This window comes from Macrotis lagotis, chromosome 1 (genome assembly GCF_037893015.1).
Source record: "Macrotis lagotis isolate mMagLag1 chromosome 1, bilby.v1.9.chrom.fasta, whole genome shotgun sequence".
Classification (NCBI taxonomy): Eukaryota; Metazoa; Chordata; class Mammalia; order Peramelemorphia; family Peramelidae; genus Macrotis; species Macrotis lagotis.
In genome coordinates, this window is record NC_133658.1 from 724,931,627 (window position 1) to 724,952,895 (window position 21,269).

At 36.7% G+C, this 21,269-nt stretch overlaps 1 protein-coding gene and 1 pseudogene across 5 annotated transcripts in view; one reads left to right on the plus strand and one right to left on the minus strand.

Moving 5' to 3' along the window:
- The window catches only part of STARD13 (StAR related lipid transfer domain containing 13), a 624,823-nt gene that overhangs the window by 111,543 nt on the left and 492,011 nt on the right, over positions 1–21,269 (plus strand). For 3 of the 5 annotated variants that reach the window (XM_074216050.1, XM_074216052.1, XM_074216051.1), the window contains exon 4: positions 1,116–1,250. The exons of the other annotated variants lie outside the window; for them this stretch is intronic. In XM_074216050.1, the coding sequence (XP_074072151.1) occupies positions 1,116–1,250 (135 nt within the window). The remainder of the gene's footprint in view (positions 1–1,115; positions 1,251–21,269) is intronic. 5 annotated transcript variants of the gene reach the window in all.
- Positions 9,811–10,593, minus strand: LOC141510209 (nucleoside diphosphate-linked moiety X motif 17-like; annotated as a pseudogene).

Genomic DNA, 21,269 nt, shown 5'->3' on the forward strand with positions numbered 1-21,269 from the left:
CAAACTTAAACCACTCCATGCATATTCTGTACATTTCAGGTAAAATTACCTGTTAGCTGTTCCCTATGCATATCTCTGCTCCTACCTCCATGCCTTTGCCCTGCCTCAAGAAAACCCCCTCTTCACTTCTGCCTCTTGGAATCCTGAACTTCCTTTGCATTTCAAGTGTTATTTCCTACAGGAGATCAGAATGTTGAACTTGGAGTCAAGAAGACTTGAGTTCAAATTCTGCCCCAGACATGTACTAGCTGAATGACCCTGAGTAAGACATTAACTTCTCTTAGTCTCAATTTTATCATCTATAAAGTAGGAGTAATAATGTCACCTACCTCACAGAGTTCTCAAGGGGATCAAATGAAATAACATAAGTAAACTATTTTGAAAACCTTAAGGTGGTATATAAATGCCAGTCATTATTACTATTATGAGTCCCAGAAATTATTTTGAATTTACCATATAAATGTATATATATACATACATGTACATATATATAATAACCTACATTTATATAGTGCTTATTATTTGCTAGACACCATGCTGAGTGCTTTATAATTTTTATCTCATTTGATCCTCATAATAGACAGCAGATTGAATCTAGTTTTAAATTTGAACTCAGATCTTCCTTCTTCAGGCCTGATCCTCTACCCACTTTGCCACCTAATTGTCAACTGTTTCCTTTGTGGGTTTTTTTTTAATGTTCATCCAACACAGTGTCCATTATGTAGTAGGTACTTAATAAGTACTTGTTCAATGAAATTGAATTTTAAAAAATCATGGATCTTAAAAGTGTTAAAGTCTGTAGATGACCAATATTCCTCAATACTTAAAGAAGCTCTGATTTCACTGGTGTAACTCTTCTAGTACCTATACAGATTGCAACTTCTCAGTAACAGAGTAGATGTTTTTGTGGCTGAAAACTTCATCCTCCTGAAACCATGAATGAACCTTTCCAACTTTTGTGAGAGTGATCCCACCCTCAGTCTTTTCAGTTTTGTAGGACCTATCTTCAATAAAGAAGATTCACCTCCTGGCCACTTTTAGAAATAGGACTATAATGGAAAGATATTTAAACAAAAATACTTTCAATACTTTTTTTCCCCTTTCTCCCTGAACAGAATTTTAAAAAAGTGGAAAGTATCCTTAATAAAGATCATCAGAGCAAGGGAATTTGTAGAAATAAGGAGAAAAATGCCCAGGATCTAGATTTTCTGCCAAACCCAATGTCTACTGGAGCACGACCGAAGATGAAAGTAAGTGACTGTATTATAGAATGTCCTTTCGAATGTACTGAGCACCACCAAAGAAATGTTATTTATCATGAGGGAGAAATAACACTTTGTGCATGCTTCATTAGTGTTGCTTTCAATTAACTATAGCACAGGCTCTGACAATGTATTTTTTCATCATGGCATGCATATTGGTATGTGTAAAGAAAAAGTCATTCTTAACACAAAGAGAAAAGGGGGGAATGTACAGTATATGATCATTTTCTTGTTCATGAGACAGTGGCTAATCCATTAGAGTGAAGGAAGAGATATCAGCTGCTGTATGTTAACTCTTTAACTCTCAATAAGTATCCCCAGAGTCCTGCCTGTAGTCTCATTCTCTCCACAGCTGTCCCTCTATGGATTGTTCCACCATTGAATAGTACACTCCATACTGCTCGAAGTCCCAGGAAAGAGACATCTGGTTTGGGAGAAACCAAATCCACCAGCCACCATCTGCTGCATAGAAATTTTATATATTTGTGTAACCCTCTGCCTTCTCTTTTCCAAATGAAATCATTCCCATTTTTAAAAATTTTGCTTATATGCTACCTATTAACATTTGAAGAGCATTGTACTGGAACAATCTTTTTCTATCTTTTTTTCCAAACTTGTAGTTATTTCCATGATTGAAATCACTAAATCCCATCTCTAAGTGTCTCATAACACTTGTTAGTTATGGAGTCCCTCAGTAAGTAGAACCTCATGTTTATACCAGCTTTGAGATACAGAGAGAAGCTTGTTTTGTGAAACAATGATTTAGTAGAACCACTTTGGGGATCTTCTGAGATATACTTTAAATTCTTTCAATATTATATCAACTTTAAAAATTAATATTTTATTGGCTAATACTAAAATTGGAGTCTACTAAAAAAAATCCTGAGATTTTTTCTTTTGTACTTATAATTGACTAGTTATTCTCATCCTGTCTCCTATGCATCACTGCATAAGCCCCTAATATTTTCCTCTATTAGAGTTTTATTTTGTTCCTGACCAAATTCAGTAAATTTTCATGAAATGAAACTTAATTCCTGTTTTCTTAGGTATTCTGGTAGAATGAAAGTTCTTTGGGGGTGGGGATTATTTTTCTTAGCATTGTACTTGGTCTTTAGTACACACTTAACAAATGTTTATTGGTTGATTGAGGTGTTAATAAGCTTAATAGGGTAATGTCACATGAGGACTTAATCACCATCTTTTTATTTCTATTAGATAAACTGACTTGTAGTAGAAACATCATTCAAAGTTTTGGTTTTTACTTATCCCCAATATATTTTTCTTTCCACTTATCTGATTTGCTTTATGTCTTAGTTTTTTTTTAATTTTACTTTTTTTAAATTGTTTTTCTAAATATAGGTAAAAATAGTTTTCAGTATTCATTTTTATAAAGTTTTCCCCCACCACCCTCCATCCCCCTCCTTATAGCAAGTAATCTGATATAGATTATACATGTTGTGTCTTAGTTTTTAAAAAAGTTTTGATGCTATTTGTTTAAATAATCATTTTAGAATAAAACTCCTTTCCCTACCCCACCCTCAGTACTCCTTCTTTTGTCACAAAGAACAGTTAAGCAAAACCAACTGACAAAGTAACCATTTCTGAAAACGTATGTTTGAACTCATGTCCTCAACAGAAGGGGGGGAGTGTATTTTCTCAGACTTTCTCTAAAGCCTCAAGCTTGCCATATGCTGACACCAACTTAGTTATCCCATTTGTCTTTTTGTCTCAACTAAAGGGTCTTTCTTTAGTTTATCAGTTGTATTGAAATTAGTTTGATTCCATGTGTGGCTTTTGGCAAGATATTTAACTCCCTGGACATCAATTCTCTAAACTGTAAAATGAGGATGACTTCAGTGGCCCTTCCAGCTAGGGTTCCAGATGGGCTGATATTCCTACAATCTGATAATCATACATTTTTTTGCTATACACTTTTTTCTGCTTGAGTTGGTACATCTTTAGAACTTCATCAGCTCCGTAAAAGAGATGCTTATGAGAGTTACAAGTCAAGGAACCAGGTAAATAAAAAGAATTGCCACTTGTGTTTGGCAAAGATCCAGTGACTTGAAGACAAACACCTCATTGGTTTCTTGGTGCTACTGATGATTGTGTCATATTGGTATCTCTGAGATGGGCACAAGAAATTCACTTCTGCCTCATCTCATTTGTTTGGTCAGGATGTTCCCAAGCTAAAAATAAAATTCATATGGAAGATCATATCACACACACACACACACACACACACACACACACACACACACACACACTAGAAGTTTCCTCACCACTTCTCCAGATGTCAAAGCTACTTATAAATCCCAAGATCATCTTTTTCTCCTTCATCTCATCGACCCTCCCATCCATTAGGCTATTGTAGCCCCTACAATCTCCTTTTCAAAATAGCTCTTACCTGGTTATTATGATTCAGAATAGGATCAGGATATGAAGTTTTGTTAGAAACTTGCTTAAGCCTCTTTTGGAACTCATTCTAGTAAAAAAAATATCAAGTGGCATAAGTGTTTAGAGCTTCCAAACCACTTACTTTCCAAATTCTACAATTTAAAAAAAGTAAAAGTGACCACAGCTTAGCTTTCCTGTAGTCTTATGCTATTCTTATAAATACTACCCAAGTAGCTAATGAGCAACAAAAAGACAGATTGTTCATGTTCAAAATGAAAATGTTACAAATTTAGTTAGGTTTTCATGACATTTTGGCCTTGTTGAATCTCATTTTTGCTTAAAGAATTTTGAGATTAAGCCCCAGGGGCAAACATCTTAAGTAAATATGATGGGTTCTAAAAGCAGACAGAGACTTTCATTGCTTTCTATTAGGGGAAAAAAAAGGAGTATATGTATTGCGGATGGAGATGATAATATGTGAGAGTAGGTAGGGAATGGACCTCTCTTTTGACTAGTTCAACAAAGAAGCTCCTTCTATCAATGCATGTTGGCACCTTTTCTCCAACTATAGTCTTAGAGAGTTGTCTAAAGTGCTGAGGTGTCCAATGACAGCCCCTCTATGTCAGGGGCAGAGCCTGAACTCAGATCTTCTTAGTTCCAAAGCTGGCTCTCTAACCACTACATTACACTGCTTGTTATGACAAATAATAGAAATTAATAGTTTAGTTTAGCTCTATTAAAGTGAGGAGGGAACGATTGATGAATAATAGTAAATTTAGGAAAACTCCCTCAGTTTAAGAAGGGGGAGGGAAGAGAGGAAGTCTATTGATTTTTTTCAATATTAGCAATAAAAGTTTAAAAGGAAAAAAAAGTTATTATCTTTACCTTTAATCCTACCCCATATTCTTTGCATCTTAAGGGACTATAATCTATTGAAGAGACATTTGGGACTTATTTTAGCTACTGTTCTAATGGTGTTCTAAATTCTTATTACTCTATTTTGTAGGGAGCTCTTAATTATCCTAGAGTACATAATCTAATTTGTAGATCAGCCCATTCTGAAGTAGGCTGACTATAAAAGGCAGTTTGGGCATATTGGGCATTGCCATTATTCAGAAAAGAAGTACAATTTAAGACAGGAACTGATGTAAAGGGAAGGAGGTCAAAAAGAAGTATTTTACTTTAGATGCTGACATTGCAATATACACAGTCCTTTAAAGTGTTCTGTCATCACTGGCATGTACTGGAGGCACTATCTGTCAAGAAATATTTCTGCTAACAACTGATCTGATAGAAACAAAACACTCCAAACAATATGAACCAAGTCATTATTGAGTTGGAACATAACCAGTTGGACATGCAGAACATTCTATTTGCCTCTCTGGAGCTGCAGATGTGTGGACAATCTAATATAAGGACCTCAGTGCTCACTCTTGAGCTCTGTATATATTCCGTGAGTGATTGTGAAAGAACATGGCTCTCTCTGGCTAACTGCTCTGAACTCAGATCAACAATGCACCCACTGAAGACACAAATGAGACTCGTTTTTTTATTGATCCCTTTTTTTTTATTTGCTACTTGGACATCAGTCCTCCCACTCACATTTATTTACCATTCTAGTCTCTAATTCTCAAGATTAAAAAAAAGATGGCAGTATTCTAGATTTTTTCTGGTGCAGTGAGAAATTGTCATCTTTCAGTTCCAAATGTGGAAACATCTAAATGGAAATAGACACTAAATAAGTCTTGAAATATAAAGGAATTATACCATCATTTTCCCGTTTCATTCACCTCAGCAAGAATTTCCTGAATGCATACTGCTTGCTCACAATCTGCTCAGGCTCCTGTCTTGAAATACCTTACATAAATACCTTACATTGTTCAAAATCGGAGATTCTATTGAAACTTCTCTTTCAAAGATCATGTTGATCTTTTCAGCCTCTGCTGAAATCTAATGTGGCTTACCCTTTCTGTTGATATTGTATTCTCCTTTGGTTTTTAAGATATTTCACTTATGTTGGTCATATTTTATTTCTCTAAGGTATCCATTCTCAGTCTTTTTCTCAGGGTCCTTTTTCTATTCCTAACCCCATAACATGGGCATGCCCCAAGGCTCTATCTTTGGCTCCTATCTCTTCACTATATCTACATTTCATAAGATCATAAGGTCACACATTTGGATTAGAAAACAAGTATTCTTAGAGACTATTCAATCCATTTTCCTTATTCTACACATAAAGAAAAAAGACCTGGATAATTTAAATAACTTGCCCAAGATCACACAGGTGTAAAGAACAGAAGGATTCAAACTCTATGCTTCTACTTCCATATGGTCTCTACTCAGCTTTGATTTTCTTCTGGCAGTATTGACTACTGATAAAGCTTTCTTCTTTTAAGCAATAATTGATACAGAAAATTTGAGGGGTGAAGGGGGTGGGAAAGGTAGAATTGGACATGGAAATGAACAGCCGATACAAATGGACAGCATGCCAGATAACTATTCAGTCAACTCCACTGATGTGTGACTGATGAGATTCTTGGACCTACTCTATTTGTTCCTTACCTAACTTCTGTGAATTTTCCCAGAATTTGATTTATTCCATATTCTAGCATGCATTTGTAGTTTCTGAGTACCTTCTGCCAATCTGTTTATTTTCCTCAAGGGTAGGAACTTTTCTGGCCAACAAGTATTTGGTGATTCCCTCCAACTTTCTTATCCCCCAGTAGACTATACCTAGGAAGTCAATCCATCAGCTCCTCATTAAGCCTTCACCCCCCAAATGCTTGGATAGAATCTGGGAAACTTGCCAAAACTGGCCCAACTCTATAGCATAGGATAGTGCAAACTTAACTGTCTGTTTCCAATAGTCATTCCTCTTAATCTCAATGTGAATACAGTCTCTAGAAAGAGATCCTATTTTCCATGAAATATGAGATAGCTCCTTAGTTGACTCAGTGTACAAGTGAAGACACCACAGTCTTAAAAGAGGGCATACTGTGGAAAATTATTGTCTCCTTCTAGGAGGGAAAAAATGGTATTGGGAACTGGTATAAATCATTCTGTTACTTTCAATAAATTTAATGAATTATGATTTCTGGGATAAACCAGATTTTTTTTTATATAGACCTAAAACTGAAGGTATTGCAGACAAGCTGGGCCAAGGCAGCCATTGCTATTTTACACATAAATTTCTTGAACCTGCTGATCATACGACTAACTTACTGAGAATAACTCCCTGATAATCTTCTGGGATGAATTCATTCAGGAATTCCAGCAAACTTTGATGATGCCTAGAAGCAGAAATGCCAGCTAGAGGACATAGTAGTAAAATATACTAATACTTTCAGGGGCATGACTAGGACCTCCCTTAAATCAAGTGAGTTTATCAGCCAGTTCTGAAAAGAACTGATCAAAGACAAACAGCGTCAATAACCCAAACAGAGATTTTTGAGGTTCATTCACCAATGCTTTGGGATTGAAGCTTAGTTCAGTACTTAGCCAGGTCTGCTCAAGACTCAATACTCCATTAAGAATTAATCAGTTTGAGGGTGGAAGCTGGGGAAAGAGAGAGGAGATACAGGAAAAGCTACTATCTAGACAGGATTCAGGAAAGGGATGAATAGAAGAGTGTCTGTTTCACTCAGGCTACCACACGATTACCATCGAATTGTCTGAGTTGTTCAATGGCCCTGGAGCATTCCAAGGAAATTATAATTCTTAGAACACTTTATAGGTTGGTTCATAGGGGGAATGATGAACTCAGCCTTGAAAGAGCTTTTGTAGTACCATTTAGAAATTCATGATATCATTAGCCTTCAATATTCAAATACTAAAATACATCCATCTAATTTCATTGATATGGGTATCCCTCAAAAAAATACATATTACACCCATCCATAACTCCACATCCTATGTGATGTATTTTCATGAGTTTGCATGGGTCAAGGAGGAGTCTTTGCAGTGTCCAGGGTACTTTCCTCATTTTCTCCAGATACTACAAGGACTTAAGAGTGCCAAAGAGGAGTGACTAGCCCATTTTCTCTAATAATCTTCTATTTCATGATCATATCTTTTAATTCAACTCTTCTCAATCCTTGTTTTTTGATGTGCTGTAATCTACTTATCACAACCATAGACTCTCTCTATTACCCTAGGAGTGTAACACATTTTCAATTCTTAGGAGGTAGTAAGTTTCTATACCTCACTGCCATACTACATGGGGAAACTTGGTATAAAAACATGAGCCTCTGTTTCAGAGCAAGTTTGAAATGTTTACAAGAACTCTACAGCTTCCCAAAGCAATTTAACCTTCTCCCCCCTTTTCAATTACAAGCCCACTTTTTTGTCCCTTTGTAATATCGGGGAATAGCCTCCCCAACACACATACATGTTGAATTATTATCATGACTGTCACATGGTAGGCACTTTACAGATTTTATTGATTAATTTTTTCAGTTGATTGTTCTAAACAGGTTATTTGTCAAAGATCAAAATAAGTCTACTAAGAGATTTTTAAAAGACAAACTGTAAGAGTTTATTTCCCCCTGAGTGTTTTCACCAAGATATGTGTGTGTGTGTGTGTGTGTGTGTGTGTGTGTGTTTCTCTAGGATGAGGATCTTCCCTAGCTAACTTTCATGTTGCATTGATAATTCTCTCTGATTTGCTTATCTCTGTAAATGCAGATAGCCAGAATTAAGTTCCCTAGCTCCACTTTAACATCCTTTAGCTACCTGGCTGGGCTTGAGTTTAAAGTGAGGAGAGAGGGGGTAATTACAACCATTTCCACTAGGTTTCAGAAGCAGGGCTATGATCACTCAGCCTTCCTCTATGTAGTCTTGTCTCAAGACATGGCATGGGGGCATCTGCTGAACTCTAGACTTAGTTCATCACCTACTAGATACTTTTATTTCAGTATTCCTCTAGGACCTAAAGTTCAACATGTCTGAAATTAAAGATAAATCTTTCTCTTTTCTCCATGAATTCCTCATACCTGTTAATGATCTGGGCTTCTACTCATCATCTGTGCTTACAATTTTGGAATCATCTTTGATTTTTCTCCTCATCTTAACCAAGCATCTAGATCCTTTAGTACAGTCTTTACAAAAGCTCTCTTTCAGATCCCCCTCCTTATCATCTCTATGGCTATGATCCTCATTAAGGCTTTCCTGATCTTTTGCTTAAATGAATATCAAATGCTAACAGATCTCGACTTCCAATCTTCCCTCTCTAGTTTATCCTTCATACCACTGCCAAATGGCCTCCCCTTTACATAGGAAAGATCATGTCATGCAATTGTTCAAAAACCACCAATGGCCTACAGAGCCAGGTTGGCTCCCACATCTTCCCATAAAGGTTCTAGAGATCTCAGGGTTCTAAAGATAGATGTATGGCTCTATTCATTCACATTGGAATTAAGAGGGATAGTTCTCAAGAGAAGTTGGTTAGGATTGTACTGTCATGTGTTATAGGACTGGGCCAACCTTGGCAAATCCAGTTAGAGACTAAATACCATCTGAAGGAGAAGGGATTAATGACAAGAAGATAGATTGACTTTAAAGGGTTTGCTGATTATCTTTTAGCTAGTGTTATTGCCTAGAGTCCCTACTGGCTTTATCCTTCTGACTCTATCTTCCCCACCTTTCCGTATGGAGGCCCAGATACATCTTTTTTTTTTCAGTTGCAGCTTTTTGTACATAAATGAGAATAACCAAAAGACTCCAAAGATGACCCTTACTCCTTTCTCAGTTTGACTGAGGATGAGATGAGGAAATCTACCTCCTCTGCCTCTCTAAGGTTTGGGATGGGAGAGGAGGTAGGTTTTTTTGTCCTGTTGCCTGGTTCTCTAATTACATATAAATAAATATATATGTATATATACATATATATTTAAGTTGATGGTGAATCCCCAAGGCTTCCTTATCCTGGGGTCTGAGTTTCCAGTGGGATCCATAATCTTAGTTATGGTCAGGGAACTCATTCTGCACCTTTGGGGGGGGAGACATTCAGTACCCCCCTCCCTTAAATTCACATTTCCCTCTTTTATGACCTGTGTTTTAATTTAATTTCATGTTTCCAAAGCTGTAGGAATGTTCTCACTGACAATAAAGGTTGTGAATCCTATGTATGTCCATAGGGAAACAGAGAGTGCCTCATCTACTTGGTTTTCTTGACATCTTTATTTGAAAGATGAAGCCTTTGTCTTCTTTGCCTCCTTTGCTGGTTCTGAGGAGAGTTGGCATCCAATGTCCAGTTTCACTTTGATTCTGGCTCTGAGGAGGAGTGTGTGTGTGATATTTTTGAGGATCTTTTCAGATGTTGCAGCAAGAGCAAATTTGGTTCCCATACTGACCCTCTCCTCATCCCGCTGTGTGTTCTGAGATTTCCAGAGTAGGGTAGAGGTAGGCAGGTCCAGGCTTTGGGTCACATCTCCCTGAAGCTCTACTGCCTGAACAAAGGGTGGCAGGTACTGAGAGAGAGATTCAGACGTGTCTGGTCCATCTTCAGAGGCTGCCACTGCTGCCAAGAAGTCTGGTTTCAGCCAGGCATAGGCATTGACCTCTTCCTGGTTTGGTTGGTTCCGATCCTGGAGCTGCTGCTCTGTTTCCTGAGAAGTCACCAGTACATAGAGAATGATGTGGTAGCATCTGGGATGGCCCTCCCATAGTCCCAAAGGGAACCAGGAGTACTGGCCTTGGGGCAGTCGCAGTCCTGTCTCTTCCCACAGCTCCCAAAGTCCTACACACCCAGCAGCTCCTCCTCCAGCTCCACGTGGCCCCCTGGGGGGACCCAGAGGTTGGGGGCAGAGTGAAAGCTCAGGGTCCTTCAGGTCAGGAGCACGGTCTTGTCCCAGGACTGCAGGATGATGGCCACGGCCAAGTCCACGCCACATTCTGGCCTGGGCCTGGGCCCCGCGGCCCTGGGCCCCAGATACATCTAATCACTTAACATCAATGAACTTTTACAAAAAGATATTTATTTTGAAGATATAGCAAGAACAAAAGTACACATATTTCCCTCTAACATTTTAAAGGCACACTCTCCCCTATCTCACTTTGGTTTTTGGGAGGAGAGGGCTAAAATTGAATTGCATCCCCATATGTCACTGATCTTCTAATGGATACTGCTGAACTATCATTCTTGAAGATCATCCTTTCGCCTTGGGCAATGATGTTGATGTGACTGCCAAACCTGGATACTGGAACCTGAAATTCCGGGAAGTCACAATGCCTAGATACTTACCTCTAATCCCTTTACCTAAAACAAAGAACAAGTACTGAAGCTAGTAAAAGACACAGGTTTGTATTTTGAGGTCACATTTTGGCCTTTGTGGGAAGACTTCAAGGCTCTTTACATTTCCTCTCATCAGACACCATCAACAAGAGTTCAAGAAGTCCCTACTAAAAAACACTAGAGAGCAAAGGAATAAATGGATTTTTTTCTTAGAATAATAAGCAGTATCTATCTGAAACCATCAAGAAGTATTATATGCAATGGGGATAGGCTAGAAGCATTCCCAATAAGATCAGGGATGAAACAAGGATACGCATTATCACCACTACTATTCAATATTTTATTAGAAATGTTAGCTTCAGCAATAAGAGAAGAAAAAGAAATAGAAGAAATTATAATTGGAAAGGAAGAGACAAAATTCTCACTCTTTGCAGATGACATGATGGTATACCTAAAGAATCTCAAGAAATCATATAAAAAACTAATAGAAATAATTAGCAAGTTTAGCAAAGTTGCAGGATATAAATCCTCAACATTTCTTTATATGACTAGCAAGATGCAGCAGAAAGAGCTAGAAAGAGAAATCCCATTCAAAGTAACTTCAGACAATATAAAATACTTGGGTATTTTTATACCAAGGCAGACTCAGAAAATTTTTTAAAAACAATTACAAAGCACTACTCACACAAATAAAATCAGATTTAAATAACTGGGCAAATATCATGGATAGGCCAAGCTAATATAATAAAAAAATGACAATTCTACCTAAATTAAACTACTTATTTAGTGCCCTACCAATCAAAATTCCAAAAAATTACTTTAATGAGTAAGAAAAATTGTAAGTAAATTCATATGGAGAAATAAAAGTTGAGAATTTCAAGGGATTTAATGAAAAAAAGTGCAAAAGAAGATGGCTTAGCCCTACCAGGTCTAAAATTATTTTATAAAGCATCAGTCATCAAAACTGTCTGGTATTGGCTAACAATAGAGTGGTGGACCAGTGAAATAGACTAGGTGCAATAAGAAGAAATGATTATAGTAAACTGATGTTTGATAAATCCAAAGAGTCCAGCTGTTGGGATAAGAATTCTCTCTTCGATAAAAACTGTTGGGAAAATTGGAAGTTAGTATGGCAGAAACTTGGATTAGGCCAACACCTCATAGCTCATAGCAACATAAGATCAAAGTAGATACAGGATTTAGATGTAAAAAATAATGTTATAAGCAAACTAGGAGAGCAAGGAATACTTTACCTGTCAGATTCATGGAAAGGGAAGCAGTTTATGACCAAGGAAGAGATGGAGAGCATCACTAAAAACAAACTAGATAATTTTGATTACATTAAATTAAAAAGCTTTTGCACAGACAAAACCACTGTAACCAAGATCAAAAGAAATATAGTAAACTGGGAAACATTTTTATAACTAGTATTTCTGACAAAGGACTCATTTCTAAAATATACAGAGAACTGAGTCAAATTTAAAAAAAAAATAACAAGTCATTCCCCAATTGACAAATGGCCAAAGGATATGCAAAGGCAATTTAAAGATGAGGAAATCAAAGCCATCCATAGTCATATGAAAAATTGCTTTAAATCACTACTTATTAGAGAAATACAAATTAAAGCATCTCTGAGGTACCACCTCACACCTCTCAAACTGGTCAATATGACCAGAAAGAACAATGATCAATGTTGGAAGGAATGTGGGAAATCTGGGACACTAATACATTGTTGGTGGAGCTGTGAACTCATCCAACCTTTCTGGAGAGAAATTTGGAATTATGCCCAAAGGCAACAAAAATGTGCATACCCTTTGATCCAACAATACCACTACTGGATCTTATACCCTGAAGAGATTATGAAAAAGGGCAAAAACATCACTGTCCAAAAATATTCATAGCAACCCTGTTTGTGGTAGCAAAGAATTGGAAATCAAGTAAATGTCCTTCAATTGGGGAATGGCTTAACAAACTGTGGTATATGTTTGTCATGGAACACTATTGTTCTATCAGAAACCAGGAGGGATGGGAATCCAGGGAAGCCTGGAGGGATTTGCATGAACTGATGCTGGGTGAGATGAGCAGAACCAGAATACTGTACACCCTAACAGCAACATGGGGTGATGATCAAACTTAATGGACTTGCTCATTCCATTAGTGCAACATTCAGGCACAATTCTGGAATATCTGTTATGGAGAATACCATCTGTATTCAGAGAAAGAATTGTGGAGTTTGAACAAAGACCAAAGACTATTACCTTTATTTTTTTTAAAGTTATCTTATTATATAATTTTGCTATCTCATACTTTATTTTTTTCCTTAAGGATATGATTTCTCTGTCATCACATTCAACCTAAGTCAATGTATACCATGGAAACAATGTAAAGACTAATAGAATGTCTTCTGGGGGGGGGGGGGGGGGAGGGAAGCGAGATTAGGGAAAAATTGTAAAATTCAAAATAAATAAATAAATTTTAAAAATTAAAAAAAAAGTTCAAGAAGTCAACCAAAATCAAAAGTCCGTTTCTCTTACACCCCCCCCCAAAAAAAAGAGAAAAGAAGACTGAGACTCTGTCTATACATTCATTTTTTTTTTAGGTTTTTGCAAGGCAAATGGGGTTAAATGGCTTGCCCAAGGCCACACAGCTAGGTAATTATTAAGTGTCCAAGATCGGATTTGAACCCAGGTACTCCTGACTCCAGGGCCGGTGCTTTATCCACTGCGCCACCTAGCTGCCCCATACATTCATTTTTGAAGGCAATCTCAGTTATTCATCCATTCAAAAAAATCTCCCAATCCCATAGTTAACTAGACCAGAACCAGTTACAAAATGTTTGAACATGTTCCAAGGTCTTCATTATGCCCTTTTTAGTAGCTGGCTTCTCAGCCCCTCCAAATTGGGGGGGGGGTGCTTTTGTATCTCTTTTGCACATATTTCACCTATTATAATTTAATTAATCCAAATGGGATAACTTACTATTTCTATGTCTTTGCTCATATTGTTCTCCATACCAGTAATTCTTTCTTTGCCCCAATCTGTTCCTGCTCATTATCCAGCTCAAATACCACTTTATTCCAAGGTATCTTTCCTGATTCCCCCAATTAGAGTGATCTTCCCTTATCAGTTCCCGTAGTTCTTTAGGCTCATATATATTTTGTTGTGTATTGCCTATGTTCCCTCTATTTAAGAGTAAGCTCTTTGAGGACAGAGACTATTTATATTTCCCATAATACCTAGTAGAGTATATGGCAAAATAATAAATGCTTATTAAATGTTTGTTGAATTAATTTATGGATACGTGAATGTTTGAATGGTTAGGGAAAATTAGAAACTACTTCACTGAAAAAAACTTCAAAGTTCAATATTATTTAGAATAAATGTGAATATAGACCTTCCAAAGGAGGAGACTTTGGAATGAGTGCTACCATATTGATTTGTCCCTCCTTTGCACTTACCTTTCTCTGATCACATCATACTGTCTTGGTTTAATTCTCTATTTACTGTGTTGTCTTCAGTACTTCTGTGTATCTAAGAGTTAGTAATATCCTTCCATTGCGTGTTCTTTACTCAATCTCTATAATATGCAGTAGAATTGTCATGTTTTCACCCTGCCCCAAGCTGTAACAACAGAAAGTTAGAAACTACTTTATCTAAAAACTTCCAAGTTCAATATTACTGAGAATAAAAGTGGGGCTGTATATACACACTATATTGACACCAAAATAAACTAGAACTATTAATTCATGACTTTCATGGGCAGAAATAAGAAGTGATGTCCTATGAACCCTCTAGAACATATTCCTTCTGCAAAGAGGTCATCTGTCTTCTAATCTGATGTGGCTGCATAGATTCTGTGACAAGAGTATACTTTGGACTGCTACTCTATAATTTAAAATGGTGTTTGGGCCGCTCTGGAAACAGATGGTATTCTCTATCACAGATATTCCAAAATTGTGCCTGATTGTTGCACTGATGGAATGAGCAAGTCCATTAAGGTTGATCATCACTCCCTTGTTGCTGTTAGGGTGTACAGTATTCTGGTTCTGCTCATCTCGCTCAGCATCAGTTCATGCAAATCCCTCCAGGCTTCCCTAAATTCCCATCCCTTCTGGTTTCTAATAGAACTATAGTGTTCCATCACATACACATGTCACTCACTACATGTGTGACTTTTGAGTCAAATGAGTTAAACTCTTGGAGCATTAATTTCCTCATCTATAAAAAAAAGGGAGTTAGAACACAAAACCATAATTCCATAGAGAGGGCAATAAAGAAAAATACAATACTAATCATGTGAAAGTACAAGGTCCTAGAGAACCATAGCTACATTATATATGTTTATCACAGGCCTCAGGTGATGGGGTAGGGATGGAGATGGAAGAAGTAATCAGTATATATTTACACAATAGTAACTGATCAAGATACAGATTTGATCAAAGGTTCCCAACACTTAGCACATAGATCCAGCTTTGTTCCTCAATAGGGAGATGCAGAGTTTGCCAAAGCAAATTCAATACAGAAAGAGGAGTGTGTGTGAGAGCATCTGGCTCAGCATCATGGCCCCAGTGTTTGAATGGGAAAAAAAAGCAGCTGCAAGCCAGCAACTACATTCCTTGGATCACCAGTCAGATCTGCCTGACCATGAATCACCCCTGCTACTGATCAAGCATATTTCTCTGAATTATTAAAACTATTTCTGACCTGGGCATAGCTCTAAATCCTAAAGTTTCCATTTTTTTCTTGGTTTGTTATGTAGCCACTCCTTTTTACACCAGCTCTCTTTGTATCTCTTTCCAATGATTGACTGGCATCAGCTGTTGTAAATAAATTCCCTAATCCTGAAGACCTGGGAGGCACAGATGCTGGACCTAAGTTATGCGCCAGATGGCAACCAAAAATGATTCAGCATTTAGAGGGGAGATGGTATCAAAAATAAACAATTTTGCAACTAAAGCAGAATGACCATTTTGCAATGCTTTTCAAAACTATTTGAACAAATGTTAGATAGTAGATGACTATTTCTTGAGCACCCTGGCTATAGAACTCTCTAATTTAAAAATGGTGTTTGTTATGTGGAAAGTTCGCTTAGAAATGTTACTAGTTTATTCCCTTTGCAAGAGTAGAAAACATTTCATTTCTTTTTTGAAAAAAAATTAAAACATGTTACCCAGAGATAAGAACACTGACTATATTGCTTTCATTGATGAGTTCTGTATTTGGAGTCAAAGAAGCTATATGTTTACCTATATTATAAGACACAGCATGGGGTAGTAGATAGATCACAAGCCCCCAGAATCAGGAAGTCCTAGGTTGGAATTCTGCTTCAGACATATATTAGCTATGGGACCCTGGGAAAATCACTTAAGCTCTTTGAGCCTCAGTTTCCTCATCTATAAAATAAAAGTTAAGGAGATGTAATGAAAGGGAATGGGTGACACTTGAACCTCACTTTGGTCTAATCTGGTCAAAGGATGAAAAAAGACAGATACACATGGAGTACAGAAATGCTTTTCACTCAAAGAAATTGAAGGGAAAGAGAATAATAAGAGGAAGGAAGATTCAAAGAGAGATTAGTCATAATCAGAACAAGCTTTAACCATGGAGAGTAGATTGGGAAAAAGGGTTTTAAAAAGAAAGGGGGAGATAAAAACTTGTGATGGAAAATTAACAATCATAACTGGGAATGTGGATGAGGTAAAGTCCTCCAAAAATGGAAAAGAATAGCAAAATGGATTGGAAAGCAGAATAAAAAAAGCAGCACATTTGAAACATTTAGATTCACATAAGAGAAAAATAGGCAGTTAAAGTAAACAAGGAAAGAGTGGCAATCATTAACTCAAACTAGGCCAATAGCAAAAACAGACAATTAAAAGAGTAAGCAGGGATACTACATCATGCTGAAAATACAATAACACTGAATTAATATCAATACTAAACATATCCACCAAATGGCATAGCATAAAAATACTTAAAGGAAAAATTAAATGAGTTACAGAGAGAAAAGAATATTAATACACTACTACAAGGAACCTCAATGTACCCATTTCAAACTTAGACAAATCTAACTAAAAATAAACAAAGAAGAAATACTCAGAATTTTATATGTTAGACATAATAGAATATTAATGATTGGTGAATGGAAGTGGAAAAGAATGTGTATATAGACACACAAATACACACTTGTATATAAATATATATATATATGTATATGTGTATATAGCTATGTATGCATGCATAGATACACATACATATCACCTATATATAGCTCCTCTACAAAATTTGCTTATGTGTTAGGACACAAAATACAAAAAAACAAATATTAAATATCTATTGTTATGGACTATAATGCAATATAAATATTTAATAAATATCCTCTGAAGAAAAAGTTATCCTGTCTTCTACACTCCCTCACCTTCTGGAATTCCTGGAATTATATTTCTGCCTAGGGTAGGCTATTTGGATAAGCATGATCCTTTTCTTTCCTCTTCTGTTTCCCCTGTATGATTTCTGTGCATATCTTTTTTGCTTCTTTTCCCTCTCCCACCTTCACTCTTCCTTTTCTCTGTGCATTCTCAGCTCGCTCTCTCTCTCTCTCTCTCTCTCTCTCTCTCTCTCTCTCTCTCTCTCTCTCATTCCCCTACTTTAAAGCCAAGTCCAGTGGTATGGTTCTGCATTACATAAACCAGAATTCAAATAATCACCCCCAAATAACAAAATAGTGATCAGTTATCCTCCATGTGATGAAAGTCAGGCACCCAGGGCAGGTTTACACTTCATCATGGAGACACAATCAAAGCCCCAGAAATGTTATCTGGGATACCACCTATACTTTCCAGAGGAAGATATCTTCAAAACTAAAACAAAGGCTCATCCTATAATCTTGTTATTGTGAAAAAGTTCTCCCTGAGCACATCTTCTCATCTTCTATGAGTCTTTCAGATCAAAAGCCAGACCAGAGATAATTACTGGTGTATTGAGAATCACTAGTGTCAATAACTACTCAGGAATTTTTGTTCAGGAATTATTGGAAGGATTGCAGAGAGTCATGAAGAAGGGAAGGGGAATTGACAAATGCTATCCCCTCACTCCACTTCATTCCCATTTCTCAGTTGTGCTATGACTAAAGACTGATAACACCTAAATGGACACTTTCAACTTCCTATTCCAGGTTAAAAAGAAAAAGAGGAGCAGCTAGATGGTGGATAGAGCACTGACCTTGCAGTCAGGAGTACCTGAGTTCAAATCTGGCCTCAGACACTTAATAATTACCTAGCTGTGTGGCCTTGGGCAAGCCACTTAACCCCATTTGCCTTGCAGAAACCTAAAAAAAAGTCTCTCAATCTCATTTATCTTTCTGGACTTCATTTTTATAAAAAGAAGTCTTCAACTTAAAAACTGGTTGTGTTCCAAAGGTTCATTTGTAAGTCCTGGGACTTATTTAAGTAAGTAAAGAGTGTCAAAAGATTTGTCCTTAACATATCAAAGATATAAAAATGAACCAAAGAATATTAGACCTAGAAGGTACCTTTGAAATTATTCCCACTTGCCCACACACATTTTTTGCAAATGAGGTCTAGGGAGGTTAAGTGACTTGGAAGATAAACCACACTTCAGAAAATATGCTTAGACATTGGTATCTGTTGAGCCTCTGGAAAATAATCTGTGCTATTGCTCCCTTGGGTTAAATTGACACTTCCTATGAACTTCCTTCAAGAAAAACACAACTGATTTTTACTATCTCCTTTATTAACCTTACATTCTCCTGGGGGACCTCAACTGCACTCTTTGGAATATAAGGACCACATTTGTTTCTCTCCATCTAGCACCATCTCCTATTGGAGGCAACTTCACACAAAGTCAACTGTTTTCTCTCAGTCAAATAGAATGCCTGTGACTATTCTGTCATTTTCTTTAGTTTAAGAGTCTTTTAACAATTAGAAAAGCAAATTGGTTACTTCCAGTAGAAGCAGCATGAAATATTTATTATCTGTGAATCAAGAAAAAAAAAAGAAACCTACTCCAAACATAAATGATATAAGAGTTTCTAATCTAATGGAAATAAGAGTATTAAAATACCATTGTTTTTTAGAGATATGAAATTTCATATTACAGTTTTTAATGAGAAGTGATGATAGGGCAGAAATGACTTTCAGAAGAGGGACTCAGAATGAAAGATTGGTGGAACAAGATAAATAATACTCAAGAGTAGAGGCTAATGATGAAAGTAATATAGATTCTATTTTAGAGAAATTTTCAGTTAAAAAATCCTAAGAAAGCTAGAGAGAATGACACAATAAGGAATTCAGAGTCTAAATCAGGGAGATTCCTATGACTGGGATGCAATCTAGAAAAACCTCCAGATTATGGATCAGCTGTATTCAAGGATTCAATTTTGACACAGAAACTCAGTGTGTATCTGGGGTCTATACAGAAAAGACATTTTGTTCAATTAAGTTGAAGTCAACAAACATTTATTAAGCAGCTACTGTTTAGAGAGCACTGAGTTAGGCAATGGGGCAGATACAAAGTTTAGATCGAGATGGTCACTGACTTAAGAAACTAAGAGTCTAGGAAACATGACATCTGTACAAATAATATGATATTACAAATCAGTAAATATGTAAGTGTAAATGAAGAATTCTATGACCTTACATTCTAGATGACCAAAGATACTTAGAGAAATAACTCTGCCATTAGATTAGAAGATATTAAATAGAAATGGGAAGCAGAAACTGGAGTTAACTGTAAAATCCTGATTTACATGTTAACTTGTGTCAAACTACAAGTAGCAATAATCATAATAATAATAATATACATTTCCATCACACTTTAAGATTTTTAAAACACTCAGCCATATTTTATGAGAGGCAAACTGGTCTCAAAGAGTAGACAGATCTCTGTACTAGGAGTCAGAAAAACCTTCGACACTTACCAGCTATATGCCTGAGCCAGTCATTTGACTTAGCTTCAGTTCCCTCATCTGATATTACTACTTTTTGGGGATTTTTTTTTTGCAACTCAATGAGGTTACATGACTTGCCCAAGGTCAAACAGCTAGGTAATTATTAAGTGTCTGAGGTAGGGCCAGTGCTGTAGTAACTGTACCACCTAGCTGCCCCCATTATTACTACTTTTCACATAGGGTTGTTGAGAAGATCAAAAGATGAATTAACATCTGTGAAATGCTTTGGAAACTTCAAAGTATTATGTATACTATCAGTTACTATTATTGTTTTTACATCTGACCTTCAAAACAATAGTGTGAGGGGTCTACTCATTTTATGATGAAGTTATCCTAAAAACTGTCACATTTATATATTTATATTTAAAGTTTGCAAAACAAGAAATAGACAAGTCTAGAACATACAATTGCCTACCTGTAAATGATGGTACCCACAGATCTCCATCAACTGCAATAGATTTTGCTTGTTTGTTTGTTTTTTACTCTAAACTGACTATGAGTTGGGTTGTCCTAAAGATTTCCTTAGTGGGAAAGGACTGCCACTAGAGAAATGCACAAAGCATTGTCTCAGAAGGAGTGGTCCTTAGAAAAGAAACCTTACCCCTCCTGAATGAAAACAAACAAAACATTCTACTCATGGCTTGTCTTGGATTTATTTAATCAGAACCTATATTTTGCACATCAGGCCTTCAATCTATTGAACTCATCATTATATATTTAGCATGAGGGCAATTCCTTCTGTCAATAATTAGTTGTTTTTCTCTCCTTTTGATTTCATAAAGTGATAAATGACTCCTCTTGGACATACCAAATAGAGATGGGCAGGCAATTTAAAGTTAAGAATTCCCAAAAGGGGAATAACGTCACTGAAAACAATATTCACAGTCTCTCATGTAATTTGGGAAACATTATCATCAAGTTTTTATGGTCCCCACTTTCCATTGACCAAAAGGTTTTACTTACCCTCCCCACTGTCTCACCCTCACTTTCTTCTTGCTCTGTAGCATGCCAGCTATACTTCCCAGTAGTTTCTCCTTTCTACCCAGCCTAGAATGGACCTGGATTGGCCTTCTCTCCTGCTGCCTGAACCACACACACACACACACACAAACACACACACACACACACACACACACACACACACACAAACAGCTTTCTTGAACAATGATTTTGAAGATCATAAAAGCATTATTTTCCAATAGATGACAGGTAATTTATTTACCAATGTGTTCTTTAAATCTCTGCTCAGGGAATCAGTAACATACAGTTAGAAGAATGCTTCCCTTCTATTCCAGCAAGGCAGTAGATAATGCAGAGCATGGCTATATTACCATGGTAATATCCTAGATAGTTTCTTTAACTCCCAGTTTCTCCTGATTCTGATCCAACCTAAAACCAAACTGGACACTGTTTC